This window comes from Priapulus caudatus, unplaced genomic scaffold (assembly GCF_000485595.1).
Source record: "Priapulus caudatus unplaced genomic scaffold, Priapulus_caudatus-5.0.1 Scaffold431, whole genome shotgun sequence".
Taxonomy (NCBI): domain Eukaryota; kingdom Metazoa; phylum Priapulida; class Priapulimorpha; order Priapulimorphida; family Priapulidae; genus Priapulus; species Priapulus caudatus.
This window is the reverse complement of record NW_014577492.1, coordinates 120891-138618: the sequence shown is the minus strand read 5'-3', so window position 1 is coordinate 138618 and position 17728 is coordinate 120891. Positions and strand designations below refer to the sequence as shown.

At 45.4% G+C, this 17728-nt stretch overlaps 1 protein-coding gene and 1 long non-coding RNA gene across 2 annotated transcripts in view; one reads left to right on the top strand and one right to left on the bottom strand.

Annotated features, from left to right (window-relative positions):
- Nucleotides 1-2416: 2416 nt before the first annotated feature.
- LOC106810315 lies at nucleotides 2417-4177 on the bottom strand. The gene is made up of 2 exons (XR_001393996.1): nucleotides 4120-4177; nucleotides 2417-2942 (listed from the first exon to the last, which is right to left on the bottom strand). It is a non-coding gene; the product is annotated as an uncharacterized LOC106810315 (long non-coding RNA).
- A 7787-nt stretch (nucleotides 4178-11964) lies between these two features.
- Nucleotides 11965-17728, top strand: part of LOC106810314 (protein kinase C-like) — a 22267-nt gene continuing 16503 nt past the window's right edge. The window contains exons 1-2 of the mRNA XM_014813622.1: nucleotides 11965-11982; nucleotides 13252-13363. Of these exons, the coding sequence (XP_014669108.1) occupies nucleotides 11965-11982; nucleotides 13252-13363 (130 nt within the window). The remainder of the gene's footprint in view (nucleotides 11983-13251; nucleotides 13364-17728) is intronic.

The following is a 17728-nucleotide window of genomic DNA, read 5'->3' as shown; positions in this document are numbered from 1 at the left end:
CACGCACGCACGCACGCACACACACACACCATGATTTAGGTAAATTCATATAACTCTGGCCACCTGTGTACACCCATGCTCTATCATTTATTAAAATCAGGTTATTAGTGATTTAAAATCGTAACACGAAAACAAAAATAAAAACAGCAAACCTAGACTTGCTGCGCTACTACACATTTACACAAACACCGCTTGATATTATTTGAACATATCAATCAAAAACGTACCTGTATTAATTGTCTGCACAACAGGTGTCCGAGTTTTCTCTGCTGTATCTTCAACGTCTTTTTTTCGAAGCAGGACGACACGTATTTTAGCTCTGTCGTCAAGCTCTTCTTCTTCGGCTATATCTAGCCGCTCACTCCATGTCTCATCAAACCGTTGCAAGACGATATTTCCCTCTTCTCTAGCGATATTAAAATCGCTTCGGAGTAACCTATTTAACTCAGCTGTTTCATTTCCTATATCTAATACCGTTCTCGGCTCTCCATATTGAAAGAGAATCTACAATACAAAACGAATTCGTCTGACATACAGAACGCAAACTCACATGTTTATATCATTTTCATATCGAAATAGCTCGCAAATACAGGTAATCCAAATAAATTCTAAATCTTAGACCCTTAAACTCTCTCATAAAAGACATCAAATACTGTGGATGGTCGGGTATATTATAATTAGATGAAAGATTCCTAAAGATTTAAACTTACTTTCTTTCGCACGAGATCCGCCATCTTGTTTAACGGTTCAGCGTTAAATCCCCCGCTATATATGCCCCACTATCGCACGCACACCATCGCGCATTTTGCACAGGGGCTTATTTATTTTATTTCTTATTATTTTTGGCTAATTTTGTTTTATTTTAGAATTAGGGTTAGGGTTAGGGTTAGGGTTAGGATTCGGGTTAGGGTTATGGTTAAGGTTAGGGTTACAGTTAGGGTTAGGGTTAACAGATTTCTATATCCACGAATTTTGTATCTGTCTTAGTTGGTCAACGCCAGAGCGTTCGCTTCGTGATCGTAAGGTACCGCGTTCGAACGCCATATGGTGTTTTTATTTTCCTCTGCGTTATGTATTTCTTTGTATTTTATTTGTTTCTGCATTTATTTGTTCTGTAACATTTGTTTATGTTCTGAATTAAATATATTTCTTTATAATATTAGCTTATAACTTAATATATTAGCTTGTTGACTAATAATGCGTGTCCTAAAATTTTTCTAGCCAATCACGTTGCTCAATTTTTCTTCCAAAGCTATACGGTTTGGGAATCGCAAATTCGCTACCCGGCCATGTGCGTGCGGTAGCAGGATAGAACGCCGACCGTTGCATACGCTATAAATGTCAACATCGGGCAAGTATGCTAAATCGGCGAACAACAGCAAACGGATCTGCTGCCATCATTAAATCTAAAATCCGCTTCGAGGAAGTCGTAATAAAGTTTTTCATGTGACGTCATCAGTTGTCTCACGCTCCCACAGGTAAGGGTGGTTGCTTCCGTCCATCTGGAAGTGGTCGTTCTCATACGTTAGTTGGTGGCCACTCCCCCTCCTCCGCATTTAGGGAGGGTACCGCGCCCACGTAGGGGTTGTCGACCCGCCCACCTGGAGGTTGCCGCCCGCCCACGTAGGTGTTGTCGGAGGTGGTCGTCCGCCCAGGTGAAGGTGAGGGAATGTCCTATACTATTGATGTATGCCTCGTCGCGCTCGCTTCTGCCATCAGTGCCTCCCGGCCGATTTGTTAGTTATCGATCTCAGATGCCGGCTATATTAACCCAGCTACTATACGTGAGCTTCCCAGCTACTACCTTCAGGGCAGCGCACATCGTGAATGTAAGCGCGTAATTAATTTTGACGCTGATTACAGCGTTCTTTATCCGCGGGCGATTGCACTCACCACCGGGGCCATCGCATGGCCAATAATTATCTCGAGTGCCGAGTGCTTCGAGTTATTCGACTCGGTGACGATTTCCCGTGCGTGCCGCGAGACGCCGATGCGCAGGGTACCGTCTCTCGATGCTGAGCACGCGAGTTCTCCGTGAAAAGATGTGTGAATTTTGGCCAGCGGTGATTTGAGAGTCGCGTGATTAACGCGGTGTCGTTATAATTAGTATTCTTGTAGCGGCAAGACGCGCGAAAGGAAAATCCGATGTAGCCGGGCACACTGCCGCTGTTTCGGCGACGAGGCGAGGCGTGCAGGGTGAGACGAAGAGCATTGTCGACACAGACGATATTTCTAACAGGCCCACATGTGTTTACTCTGCACTGCCATAACCGTGCCACTGTCTAACGTTGTGCGTTCCGATATTACATTTTGTTCGCTTTGAGGTCCCAGACATATAAACCAGATTCGAAAGAACATTTTTAATATTCGTGAATAATTAAACGAAGCAGAAAATCAGGAAACTCAACTCGCAGCGGTAGCCCATGTATCCCGTTTATTTATTTCTTTGTTGACATTTCTCAGTTGGCAGTTGAACTGACTGTCACTGTCACCAACGCCGATTCAAACTGCCGTCAGCCGACTGCATCAATTGCACGCTCGTTGCTACGCGACGCAGCAGAATCACTCTCGTGTTACGGCCTACCTGCTGTTTAGTTCGAGAAAGGTTGCATGTTTTGCAAGTACGTATTGTGTAACGTTAGACGAGTGACAATGAAAATAAAATCGAGTGCACTATACCTATAGCCGTGATGTTCATCGCCTTTGATTTACACTGACAGCAGCTTTCTAAATGCCACGCGGTCGGCGGTGTTCTGCATGCCCGCGGGGAGCAGAAAGATATCAGACTTCCTCTGCGCACTACGCACTTGTTACTCCGATAAGAGTGGGATGGCTTCGTGCGCGTGGAACCTCATTAAACCGTATATTTGCGCTATAGTTCATATTATTCCAAGTCCGCTCTGCCGACTTTGTCTCTCATCCTCGGATTCGTAGTCTCCGCCCTGAAATTGTGAAAGTTCGAAATAACTGTATAAATACTTCTAAGGCTTCTATAATAGAACTGCATTTCTCAAGCAGCAATACTCGTTTCCGTGATAGTGGCGTATTATCTCTGGATGGCCGCAACTTCCCGTTAGATCTGGTAAACAACCAAAAATTGGATGAGTTTTTTTATTACATCATAGAGCTTTTTCTTATTATATCAGTAGAGCCTGGCGGAATATGATAGAAGGTCCCGCCGAAAAGGAGGAAAACAGTGACAGTAGGCGAAGGAGCCTCTGTGGCGTATACAGAAGTCTGCCCTCGGAGTTAGAAACATCGAACATTAGCGAGAGACACGAGGCATATGGAATATAGAGCGAATTGTTAGTGCCGATCACGGCGGTTCACTCATGTGTGCCTCGTGCGCCCAATCGCGCCTGTATAATATTACAGCTGTATATATACAATGTTTGCTGTTATTCACTCCTGATAATATGTTGGTGTCGATGTAATATCTAGAAGCAATTTGTGCCCCTATATTTTTTAACTCGGCTCTTCGTATGTTGCGACAGCGCTTATTAACTGCGCATCTATGCTTTTCTGCGGATGCCGTGAATTCCGTGTCGAAGGAATCACCCTCTTGGAAAGGCTGGCTACGCCCCTGTAAACACGTACTGGATCATCAAAGCTGATATATTACATTCGATTTCCTCTGAGCTGCTGTATAGGGGTGGTATTGATTAAAAAGTAGTTTGCTGTGTGGCTATTCTGAATACTATACGTTCTATAAATCAAATTTGCTTACGTGAAAGCGATGCTGTACTCGCATAAATATACGTCCGTATTTCTTATTAACCGTTTCCATAGCAACAGTCCACGTGATATACGGACACGTACCACTGATCTCTACTATACTAACTTAGTAGTTAGTATAGTAGAGATCAGTGTGTCACTGAATCACGCACAGGCGCGTGGTTCATTTACGTCTCAGATAGCGTGAGTATATACGGCACGACATAACGCGTGCCAGTTTCTAGGAATGGCACGGCCGTCCACAATGAAATGTCTTCGTTAGCGAAGTATGATTCCATGGACGATGATTACTGATAGCAGTGGCCTCTTCGGTCATTAAGCAATTAGTCAAGTGTTTCATTAAATTCTATATATTTATATTGTGCTATTGAATAATGCACTCACCATTCCAATCTTTTCATCTAGGATGTAAAAGAATTCCGTCATGCTAGCAGTGAGATGCCTATTGGTTTCAGGAAGAAAGCACACGGTGTTAGCAAACTTTCGTCCTATCAGAAAAGGTTGCAGGCGCCTAACAACTCGATTATATGCGATTGTCCAGGTAGAGATTTATTTATGAAAAATTGTTAGAGAGTAGTGACATGTTCGGCTGTCACAATGATGCCTGTTTGAAGAATAACAACCTCTTGTTGGAAGGCCCCTATTGCATATATGTTGGTAATGGTAGTAGTTGTAGTAGTGTTGTTGTTGTTGTTGTTGTTGTTGTTGTTGTTGTTGTTGTTGTTGTTGCTGTTGTTGATGATGATGTTGTTGTTGTTGGTGGCGGCGGTAGCGGTGGTGGGAGTGGTGCTGGTGGTGGTGGTGGGGATGGTGGTGATAATTGCCAAAAGTCGGCTCGTCAACTACTACTTCGTGGGTTATCAACAACAAAAAATTAATTATGCTAATCTCGAATAGGCTTTTGATTATATTTTGTATTTTATTATCATCACCGTCATTACTATTATTATTATTATTATTATTATTATTATTAGTAGTAGTAGTAGTAGTAGTAGTAGTAGTAGTAGTAGTAGTAGTAGTATTAGTAGTAGTAGTAGTAGTAGTAGTAGTAGTAGTAGTAGTTATTATTATTAGTAGTAGTAGTAGTAGTAGTAGTAGTAGTAGTAGTAGTAGTAGTAGTAGTAGTAGTAGTAGTAGTAGTAGTAACTGTAGTAATAGTAGTAGTAGTAGTAGTAGTAGTAGTAGTAGTAGTAGTAGTAGTAGTAGTAGTAGTAGTAGTAGTAGTAGTAGTAGTAGCAGCAGCAGTAGTAGTAGTAGTAGTAGTAGTAGTAGTAGTAGTAGTAGTAGTAGTAGTAGTAGTAGTAGTAATAGCAGAAGCGGCAGCAGCAGTAGTAGTAGCAGTAGTAGTAGCAGCAGCGGCAGCAGCAACAGTTGTCTCGTTGCTGCGAGCACTGATTGGCCTTGTGCGGTTAGTATAATCAGATTCCCGGCTTAAGCCCGCAACTGCCTGACAGGCTGATCGAAATTACCCGACCTTCTGGCCGGATGGCGATCGCGACGTCGCGTCACCTTGTTGTTGTGCCCGCTAAATTACGCGCTGTCTGCCAATGGGCACGTGTAACAACCGATGCCACCGTAATGAGCGATGTCGTGGAGTCGTGCAGAAATCGGTGATGTTGGTTGCAATTTCAGTTAGCGCGCGAGTAAACTTTCATCGGGGGCTCATCTTCGTTGCTGTTTTAACGTGGCTCACGGGGCGGCTCAGACGCTATAATAACCTGTGCTAGTCATGCCCACGGATGCTCACAGACTACGCGCGTGTAACGTACCGTCCAACCATGCCAAGATAAATACTAATAGACGTGCGCGTTTTTTCCACGGAGTGCATTGGCTTTTGTCTGAAACCTTCGCACAGAATGGACGCAATCATGATTACAGAGATCCAACTGTAAGACATCCATTATCGCGTATCTTCTTTATCTTGCAGCCGGCTGAGAGCCGATTCTCTACGGAGCCGTATTGAATGCGTGTGCGTATCAATTAGGGAAGGGTTCTTGGGTATTGGTTCTTGCATGCTCTAGGCATGCCTTCGTTCCGCGTTGCTCGTTAATCGTATTGATATAAGATAATTATAAGGTTTAATGTTCCGAATTCCACCAGAGTAACACAAATGCTTCTTTTTTACTTCTAATTCACCAGTAGCTGTTAGGACTGTGCAGTGAAGTAAGACATGCAGTAAGTATGTGGAAGACTGCAGTGCTATGAAATCGAACTTTAGAAGGCTTTAATTTATTGATATGCTTGCTAACCCTAATCCATCATGAATTTCTGCGTGTGCTTAACCTAATCTCACGTAGTCGCTGGAGTAGGCATACCCTCACCCCATCAAGTCCCCTACCTCTGTTTTACCCTAATCGCATCATATCCCAGATTACCCTAACCGTATGGTGTGCTAACACTCCGGACCCGAATCGCATCATATCCCAGATTACCCTAACCGTATGGTGTGCTATCACTCCTGACCCGAATCCCTGCGGTTATATTACCATCACCCTATGGGGTGTGTTATCGTGTTGACCCTAACCACATCGGGTCTGCAGGGTTCGTGTCGAGACACGCATCTGCAGAGATTGTCTGTTTCCAGATCCGCTGCGCCGATTGTCAACTGACGGAAACTCTAATGCTACGTTTACACTATGTTCCCGGCGGCCACGGCAGCCCCGTTTCAGGCCACCGTGGACATAACGGGATGGACGCGGGGGGACGAAATGGGCAAACGTGACAGGCCGTGATTGCCGTGGATGCTGCGCCAGATTTTTAATCGGTCAAAAGATTTGCCATGGCAGTCACGGTGCGGATGAGAAACCTAGTAGGCAGTAGTAAAACGGGGTGAACGCAACAAAACGTGACAGTACGTAATAGGCCGTAACAAAACTTGGTGGCGGTCCGTAGTGGGACGGGCAGCATCTGTATTACCGGCCCGGCGCGCTACGGCGCGTTGCGTTTTACTACGGTCTGACACGGCGCGCGCGGTTTGGGAGGGTGTATATAAAAGCCGGGCCAGTCAGGGGAGCTTCATTCGAATTCAATCGACGACACATTACTGCATCTACAATACGAAGAGAGAAGACCAAGCTTTGAAGAAAGAAGGCCAAGCTGCTGCCAGCCTTCTTCTTGCTGACGCAAAGACTGGATGTATGCACCCCGCAAACATGCAAACACAAAATCTTCTTTATCTTGGGCATTCATGATGTTGTCTCGTTGAAATTTCAGGATACAATGATTGCTATTGCCTGGGAGGCCTTCTTTTTATACCGTGGGCACAAACGTGCTCCAAAGCTGCCCGGCGTCCACGTTTCATCCATAGAAAGCCTTGACAGAACGTGAAAAACGTGTCAGACCTTGATCAGATCGTGAGAAACGTGAGGGACCCCATCAGAACGTGACGGGCCGGGAGGGAACGTACTGGCATCCGTGGTAGACCGCGGACCGAACCGTAGTGCGCCTTGGACCCTCCGGGACTCAGCAGACCCTTCCCCCCCCACGGCCCGTCACGTATACCGTGATAGACCGTGATAAAACTTGGCAAGACTTAACAAAACTTGAATACAGAGAAAAAAATTGCCATAATCCCACGGCGCACTACGTTTCGGGCAAACGGGGCTGCCGTGGCCGCCGGGTCCACATAGTGTAAACGTAGCATAAGGAAGCCAACCCTTCATTGATACCGCACACACACACACACGCACGCACGCACGCACACACACACACACACACACACACGCACACACACACACACACACGCGCGCACACACACACGCGCACACTTACGCGCACGCACACGCACACACTCACGCGCACACACATACACATTTACGCGCGCGCGCACACACACACACACTCACGCTCGCACACGCACGCACACACTCACGCACGCACCCACGCACGTGCGCGCATACATACGCACACGCGCGGTCACGCACACCGTGCGTGACTCGGTCGTAGTCGTCTACGATAATTTTAATACTTTTTTCCAAGGCACGGCTTTGCTTATATGCGCGAGTCGTCGCGTCATTAGGCTGACATCGCGCGATAACAAAAGCTAGACGTGCGCGTCCGTGGCCTTGCGTGTGCATGCCACTTAACAACCTCGCCGGCGCGCCCTCGCTCATCTCTCTAGTAATTAGTCAAGCTCTCGCTTGCCTTTGCCGCAGAATATCTCAGCGAAAAACAGAGGCGGAGGCGGGAGGGGAATATTTCTTCCCTTCATTTTCTGGTCGCTAATGAGATTAGGCGCAACGCTCGCTTTTATATTCGCCTGCGATCGACGGACGCTCTCCCATATGTTCAGTTTACTTCAACCTAAATGGGATTATGTCTATCGGTGATACGGAGGCAGACACCATAGACGAAGTTGAAGGTCTGTGCGTGAAACTTCCTGCCACACGCGTGTCCAGGGGGCAGCACATGTAAAAATGGGCGAACAAAAGTCCAACCTGTCGTTTGCCGCGCGCCGACTGTAAGTGAACAACAACGAAAGTAACGAGCGCACTGCATTTTGGGATCTAGGTCTGAGCATACGCTCAGCGTGTCAGCTGGCCACCATGACGCGTTCGATTTTACGGGAGATTTGTGTTTGCTGTGTGCGAATGCTTGAAAAGTTTCGCCACGAAAACGCATTAGCGTTGTGACAATTTCCCTGAAATCTACGGAAAATGAAGCGCATCTCAAACGGTCAATCAGACGTGATGCAGTTAAAATTGCCAGTTTTTTTCGTTGAGTGCGTGGTATAGTGTTTGCACATTGTTCACCAATGACCGCCATATAATGTTTGGGTCAGAGGTTTCAGTAAACATGCGTGACTTTCCTTCATTATGTAGTGTTGGTGTTTCGCTGGTTTCAGGATTAGTAATAGAAAATTCACCCAGAATATAGTGTATATAGTATCCTTGTGAGAGCTCCATTATTTAGTCGAATGAAACGGAAGAAACACACATTAAAGGAATTATTTCATAAATAGCTGCACAATCCAGAAAAGTAAATAATAATATAGTCTCACATAATAGCGAACAAGTTACTGCAGTACTGCGCTGCCATCATCATCTCGCTGTTCTATCTGCCTGACCCCAGCACTGCAGCACTGCGCTGCCATCATCATATCGCTGCTCTATGTGCCCGACCCCAGCACTGCAGCACTGCGCGGATACCAACATGTCGGACGTGCATCCATTATCGATTACATATTGGTAATAATTGCGCAACATTGACACGTCTAATCTCATTGCGCGGGGCAACGGCGCGTACTGGAGTGCGACAAGCGCTCTCAGTGACACGTAGAGTCGAGCCCGCAGGCTGCGGCTGTGCACAGACGAGCTCACTGTGTTCCGCTAGTTCTAACAACGAGAGAACGCGGCGAGACGTGATTCACGTGATCAACGTTTAAAGCTGACAGGTCGTGCGCGTAGAAAATAGTGGGCAGAAGAAATCTGAACGTAGAAAGAACATTGAAGGCCATGCCATGCCATAGTCGGGCCATGCCATGGTCATGCTTTAAACTGGCGTATTGCGCGCACAGACAGTTTGATCCAATGTCATGTGTGAGCAATGAGCACGACTCGGGGGACATACCTTTCATCGATACATTCTTGTCATTACATGTCGTCTATAAGATATACATTTATTAATTACACACATGCGCGCACACATGCACGCACGCACGCACGCACACTTACAAGCATACAGACGCACACGCACACACGCACACACACACACACACACACACACACACACACACGCGCGCGCGCGCGCGCGCGCGCACGCACGAATTCACACGTGTACACCCCTCCCCCGTATTGTTCTGGTAACAATGTTTCCTTTTTTGAAGCCAACGTGGGATTGTCACATAGAGGGCGACAGGGAGAGAGAGCTCGAGTAGAGAGAGAAAGAGAGAGAGAGAGAGAAATAGAGAGAGAGAGAGAAAGCGAGCGAGAGAGAGAGAACGAGAAAGCAAGCGAGGATGAGAGGCGGAGAAAGAAAAAGAGAGCGAGAGGGCGAGAGAGAGACACACACACAGAGAAAGTACATTCAAAGAAAAGAAGATTCCCAAAAGCGTAACCATTATCTGGTTGCGCGCGTGCTATCTGACTATAGTCCCCGACTTCTAGTCGCATCGCACGATAAGCAGCCTCTTTTCTTCCTTACATAACACCTTCGAAGACATTCATCTTCCGTGATGTATACAACACTTGTGGCTTCGCCACTATGCATCACAACAAATCGAGCCCATGTGTGCATGCATGTAAACACGTGCTGCCATGTTCCTGCTTCGGTAAACTCACGCGAGTCTTCTAACATGCCATTTCTGCATAGTCTTAAAATACATGTCTACACGTTAGGGGCCAGATGGGTGCCCTTTAGGTGTTTTACAACAGTAGAAGGCGTCCATAGGCAGCAGTCAAGCATCGAACAGAAATTAATTAAAAATACTTACACTGTTTCGCCGCATACACAACATACACTTTATTCATGTTAAATAACTACAGATTCATGCTCTATCCTTCGCTCGAAACCTTTGCCAGCTCTATGACGCGAATTTCTACAAAATAGTCGGATCACATATATATATAACAAGGTTAATTGTTACTCAACCGTGAAGATTGGAAACGTACCGCTTACGTTTCGCCTCCTACCGGGAGGCTTTCTCAAAGCTAACTGATAATTTATCAGTTTTGCCCCCCAGATGGTGTGGTGGTCTTGATCTTCGATTTCTCCCAATCCATGGTGTGATTGTTCTTCGCTACGTGGTCCGTGATCGCGGATTTTGGTGATTTCGGTAGCCGACTGTTTTCGTTGAGCCCTTGTGAACGATTTGGGTGCTACGGTGTTTACGTCCTTTTTGTGTTCTTTAAGGGCCAGACACACTAGGCGATTAAATCGGGTGATAAAATCGGGCGACATAATCGCCCGATTCTATCGCGCGAGTCGAGTGGACACACTAGGCGATTAAATCGCCGGTGAATGAAGGCCCGTCTCCACACACGCAGCACGACACGACAGCTAAACGCAGCGCCGTTGTGCTGAAACAAAATACATTGTGATTTCGCGCATTGTGTCTGAGCGCATTGTGTTCACTCTGGTTCAGTGATCAGAAATTATGCATGTGCTTCTTGTCCATTGGCTGATGAATTGTACAATCGGGCGATGTTATCGCCGGCCCCGGACACACTAGGCGATGAAATCGGGCGACAAAATCGGGCGACAAAATTGCCCGATAATATCAAAACGTTTTGATCTATGCGATGAAATCGGGTGATGAAATCGGCGGCGATTGAGTGGACACACTAGGCGATTTAAGGGCGATTTCATCGCCCGATGTAATCGCCCGATTTAATCGCCTAGTATGTCCGGCCCTTTAAGGCGGGTTTCAAATTTTCGGCCGGTTTCTCTGATGTAACTTTTTTCACACATTGCACACGGTATCTTGTAGACACAGTCCGTAATGTTGTGCATATCTGTTCTGTCCTTAGGGTGTACCAAAAGCCGTTTTAGGGTCTCAAACGGTCTAACTGTTGAAGCTACACCTGCATTTTTTTAGGTGACGTTGAACTACGTCCGTGACGCCTCTGACATAGGGTAGGACAATCATCGCTTTCGGTTTCTCCTTGGAGGTTTTCTTTTGGGATGTTGTTTTTTCTTGTGATGTGTTTATCTCCTTGAACACTTTTTCGAGTGTCCAATTAGGGTAGCCGCATTTTCCTAGTGCGTTCTTGATGTGGCGCGCTTCAGCTTCCCGGTCTTCACTCTCCATTATGATCTTGTCCCTACGATCAAGTAGCGTCCGTACTACTGACAGTTTGTGGTTGACTGTGTGGTGTGAGTTGAAGTTGAAGTACTGGTCCGTGTGGGACTTTTTCCTATACACCGTCAGTTTTAGTGAACCATCGTTTATTTCTCGTTTATGGATGAGTGTGTCGAGGAACGGAATTTTTTGATCGAGTTCTTCCTCGTACGTGAATTTGATGTTGTTGGTACTGTCGATGCTGTTGAGGTGTTCTGTCCATTGTTGGACTGTACCAGACTTGATGATTTCCATTGTGTCATCTACATAGCGTAGCCCACAATTTAGGTTTGAGATCAGACGGTGCTGTCTCAATGGCTTTCGTTTCAAGCCATTCCATAGTTTAAGCCATCCTTTAATTTTCACTAGTCTGTTGTCTTCATATTGCTTGATTTTGTAGCTTACTGATCGTATTCTCTCTCTTATGAGTTGTTTTTTCTGCTTTCTCGATAATGTCCTTCGCGCAATTCGTACGAATCGGGCATTTTAGTCGTAGACTGGACGGAACAATATTTTCGTCCTTACACCGTAACGTAAACACTAGATGGTTTTTGTGTCTTGCGATCTTTCTTTCCAAATTTTACGAAGGATCGGACTTCAGTCACTGTTCTCTGACCGTGTGAAAATCAAAACTGGTGGTCAAAACTGATAATCATTAGTTAGCTTTGAGAAAGCCTCCTGGCAGGAGGCGAAACGTAAGCGGTACGTTTCCAATCTTCACGGTTGAGTAACAATTAACCCTGTTATATATATATTAGTCTACCAACCGAATGAACTTATTTAATGAGTCGGATCACATTTCAAACACAAAATGACCAACCGGTCACCATGGCTACGCCACCTGACGGAATGTCACAACTACACGACAAGCCCACGACGCATCTAACTTGCACGCATAATGCAAATAATTGCTCTCTATGCCGAATTTCACCGGAAAAAATGTCAAAAAGGCCTTTTCTAGAGACGAAATAGTGCAACAGTTTGCGGAGGCATACATGCCAACCTATTTTGAATGAAAAGTGGTAGATCCGCGTGCGACGCAGTCGCGCGCGCCGCTAGGGGCGTCTGGGGGCATGCCCCCCCATGAAAATTTTCAAAAAATGGTGCTAAATGGTGCCTTCTCCTGCATTCTGGGGAGTAATTGGACTGCAATAGAATACATCATTTATTAGAGATAAAATGAAAAAAATAAGATGGATACATACATGGATTTACTCATGTCACACAGTGTCATGACACACAGTGTCACTACATGTACATACATGGATTTCACTCACATGTCACACTAATTCTACGTTAATATACATGTATTTACAAAATGTACACAGAGTTCAGTTTGTTGACTGACACTCACTAGCCATTTAATGCCTGGTAAGTGGCAGACTTGGCCTTCTTCACAAGGCTGTCTTCAGGCTTCCAGGTATAGCAGGTGCCGTTTTTCTTGTAACTGAATATTTTGCAATGCGGTAGGAATAGTATTAAAAGCGGTAGGCGGTAGAAGTCTTCAAAAAGCGGTAGTCTACCGCGTAAAGCGGTAGGGTTGGCGTGTATTAAATACTGTTGCATGCCTCCTTTATGAAGCCTTGCCTTTAGTTACCCATAGAATACCCTACGTAGAAAGTTGTATAAGGTGCTTAAGAGAATGCCCTATAGAATGATGTCTACGGTTGTCTACAGTTGCATGGGACAATCTAGTGTCGCCTTATGTGTTAATGGTGTCGTTTACTTGCTGGTTGTAGGATCCCCGCAGTAAGCACAAGTTCAAGGTGTACACATACACGAGCCCGACCTTCTGTGACCACTGTGGCTCTCTTCTGTACGGACTCATTCACCAGGGCATGAAATGTGAAGGTAAGTCAACACGGTGTTAGGCTGTATCACACGCAGGGTGGGTGATACAGACAGTGCTGGGGGGGGGGTGACACAGACAGTGCTAGGGTGGGTGATACAGACAGTGCTAGTGGAGGGGGCGGGGGTGACACAGACTCCAGTGCTAGGTGGTGATACAGACAGTGCTAGGGGGGTGACACAGGCAGTGCTAGGGTGGGTGATACAGACAGTGCTAGGGTGGGTGATACAGACAGTGCTAGAGGGGGTGACACAGGCAGTGCTAGGGTGGGTGATACAGACAGTGCTAGGGTGGGTGATACAGACAGTGCTAGGGAGAGTGACATAGGCAGTGCTAGAGTGTGTGACACAGACAGTGCTAGGGTGGGTGACACAATATACAACTTCCAGGGAGAATTATCATGACTTTGTTATGGCCGTGTAATACTGTCGAGGGGCACAACAAAAATGTTATAGGTGGATATCGCACCGTTCAGGGGCTATGAACACAGGGTGGAAGGGTGGCGCACACAGACATCGTGTTTTACATGATATACGTGTCTTTTTTCGTCATGAATTAATTCGTCACGAAAGAAATAACCACTTTTTCGGAATCTCCATTTCCTCTAATTTCCCCTTTCTATGTAATGGGTTTATACATACGCATGCAGCTAACCACTTCCCAGGGTTGCTGGTTACACTCCGCAGGGAAGTGGTAGGGCAAAGAGCGGGCATATTTTATTCCTGAGTCTGAGTTTTCCGACGCTGTGCACTCCCAACTGCACCGTGATTAAGGTACAAACGGGAGGAAAGCGAAATTGAGTTGGAAAATTCGGCATTGAAGCGAAGTCGTCGGAGACGCCGCTTCATGGAATTGTGCGCGGATACTTGCTTCATCTCGTTTTGTGGCCGGTGATGCATGATTGCATGTTTGTGGTGGCGATTGAGTAGCGTTGACATGCGTTCCATGTCACGGCGTAAATTTCGAGAAGGTTGTGGATGAGCTGTCCATTCTGTCACCTCTCGATGGTGGGATGGCCTTCTACGAACAAGCTGTGATAATGATAAGGGAGTTGTGAGGGTGTTGTCGTGGTCTCCAGCGTAAAGGCAACTATCATGGATTATTTAGGTGTTCGTGATACAGTGGTCACTGACTGCTGTCTTCAGGAACCAGCGGCTGCTATCTGTAGATAGAACTACAAGCTACTCTCTATACAGATAACTATAGGGTACTGTCTATACAGAGAACTATAGGGTACTGTCTATACAGATAACTATAGGGTACTGTCTATACAGAGAACTATAGGGTACTGTCTACACAGAGAACTATAGGGTACTGTCTATACAGAGAACTATAGGGTACTGTCTATACAGAGAACTATAGGGTACTGTCTATACAGAGAACTATAGGGTACTGTCTACACAGAGAACTACAAGGTACTCTCTATAAAGAGAACTAATGCCTACTGTCTATAGAGGGAACTACAGTTTAATGTCTATAGAGAGAACTACAGCCTACTGTCTATAGAGGTAACTGCATGATGCTGTTTATAGAGAGAACTACAGGCTACTTTCTATACGGAAAAAAACTACAAGCCACTGTCTATGCAGGGAACTACACTCTAATGTCTATAGAGAGAACTACAGGGTGACTATAAAGAGAACTACAGTCTAATGTCTATAGAGAGAACTACAGGGTGTATATAGAGATATCTACATGCTACTGTCTATACAGAAAACTACAGCTTACTGTCTACACAGAGAACCACAGTCTAATGTCTATAGAGAGAACTACAGGATGTCTATAGTGATAACCACATGCTACTCTTTATAGAGAGAACTACAGCCTACCCTCTATACAGCAAAAAATGCAGGTCACTGTTTATACAGAGAACTACAAGTTACTGTCTATACATAGAACTACAGGACACTGTCTATAGAGATAACTACATGATACTGTCTATAGAGAGAAATACAGTGCAGCCTGTAGAGAAAACTACAGTCTAATTTCTATGAAGAGAACTGTATCTCACTGTCTATACAGAGAACCACAGGCTATTTGTCTGCACCGAGCACTACAAGCTACTGTCTTTATAGGGAACTACAGGCTACTGTCTATGTAGAGAACTACAGGGTACTCTCTATACAGAGAACAAGACGCTACCGCTATACTGCGACAGTGCATGATGCCCTTTTTTGGAGGTGTGGAGAACAATCCGTCCCACTTGATTTTCTTGTTGGCGAAACAATAAGTAAGAAGATTCATCATTATCACGCCATTGCCGTGCCAATGTTTTATAACTTCCATCAGCGTAAGTTGCCGTCTCCCGCGGGCGCATTTTCTACTTGGGATCATGTCTTGGGATTACAACCACCTTGCAGTTCAACTTAGATTTTCCTTGGTTGAGAAGCACGTATTGAGAGCGCATATACGCACGTAAAAGCATTCACTTAAACGAAGACACACGCACATGCACATACGCACACGCAGAAATACAGACATGCGCGTACACTCATGCTGACTCACGCACACACGCGCAGGCACATGTGGCTTCTTTCAAATTAATTTGTGGAGGTTAATGTCATCAGGGATAAGGCGAGGATGTGCCTAGTACTGTAGTCTTTTGTTAGCCCCTTCTATTGTAACCGGAATTGATATTTAGTTGCTCGTCGTAGCTGCGTTTAATAGATGCCGAATGCGTTTTACACTATCCATGCTTCTCTTTCATTCCTCTGTCCTTTCGCCTGGCTGTCTATCGATAGGTCAATCCCACCTGCGTCTGTCGTCTGCTTGCCCCGCATCGGCAGCAATAGACATGAGCTCTGAGCGCGCCGTAAGTAGACTCACGAGTATGTCTGTACGTACTCATGCCCCCTTCAAATCCCCAGTCTGTCGCGCAATTCGAAAAAAAGGTTAGATGAGGTGCAACGCTCGCATTTTCTTCTTCATTGTTTTCTAGAAAAATAAATATAATATAATATAACCTCGGAGGTCAAATCCAATTTGCCCATGACATTCAGCGCCACTACATGTATGTTCGCCTATACATGTATAGTGACAATTGTGTATTACGGGAGTAACATGACCAATGGTCTGTTAGAGTACAGTACAGTACAGTACAGTACATCAGCTCCGCCAAAAATTTACAGCTACTGAGGAAGTGTTGGTAAGGGCGGCCAGCTTGTTTGCACACTATACACGATTTATTTTGTACACGTGCACTTCTATCACGCCTGCCAGAGTATGTCGATTTTTCCTGTGACCTTTCTGTAAAAGCAGTACGTAAAACTTAGCATCTGCAGCAGAGTGAATTTCGTCCATAAGGCTGTCAAGAGCTTGAGATATCTCCGGTTTAAGGGAAGCTAATGTTTGTGAACGTAACTCGGTTCCAATATCGCTGTTTCACTAATGTAGGTAAATCAGGATGTATCAAACGTAACCATGTTAATGTCACAAAGTTCTCTAAAGATGGTGTCATTTCTTCATCATCAGCTGGAATCTCACCATGGTGTCTGATGCTTCCATCCGATTGGAGGAGATTATCTTCAACGAAGCTTGTAAGTCGCTGGAATAGATCTTCTGGTCTTTCATCGGCCTGTAGATGACTGCATTAAAGTCTATAAAATGTGCACCAGTTGATTGGAACCAAAATGCTGTCTGATAGATTGCCAGATATTCTTCACAGACGTAGAATTTTTCACAATAGTATTCCGAGAAATAATGGGGCAGTAATTAGCAACCTGGCCTAGCATAAGCTCCAAGTGTGTAATTTTTTGAGCTGCAGTTCGACGCTTTTCTTTAGGCCCTGCCTCTTCATCGTCGACAAGTCCACGTAGTGGGTTTGCATTTGTTTTTTTTAGCCATGTGAAGTCATCCACCAGGAAATCAGCAAAGTTCTGGTCTAACGATAGTGTATACTGTAAATTTTGCCTCCAAGCTTCGAAAAGACGTAATAGTTTCATGTTTGTTAAGCACCACTGTTTTGGAGCTCGAACTCAGCCATACTGACGTACGGGCGATGATAGGATACCCGACGAAAACTAGGTACGAACACAACACGGCTATTGTCAAAGCCGGTTCACCTATGCATTGACAGCTACACGTTGCGTACGAATGGTTATCCAGTTCAAATGTCTTGACATGGGTAGTTATAACCGCTGCCACCACGCCAGTACACAAACGTAATATAGATGAAAGTTCATACCTTTATAAAGTTCACAAATGCAGTATGACTCGAACTCGCCGAAACTCCTAGCAATAAGATGGCGGGTCCAAGACGACGCGATCACGTGTACGGTCAGCTGACCCGCAGTCACGAAGCAAGGGAGATAAGTACTGTACTGTACTGTACTGTACTGTACTGTACTGTACTGTACTGTACTGTACTG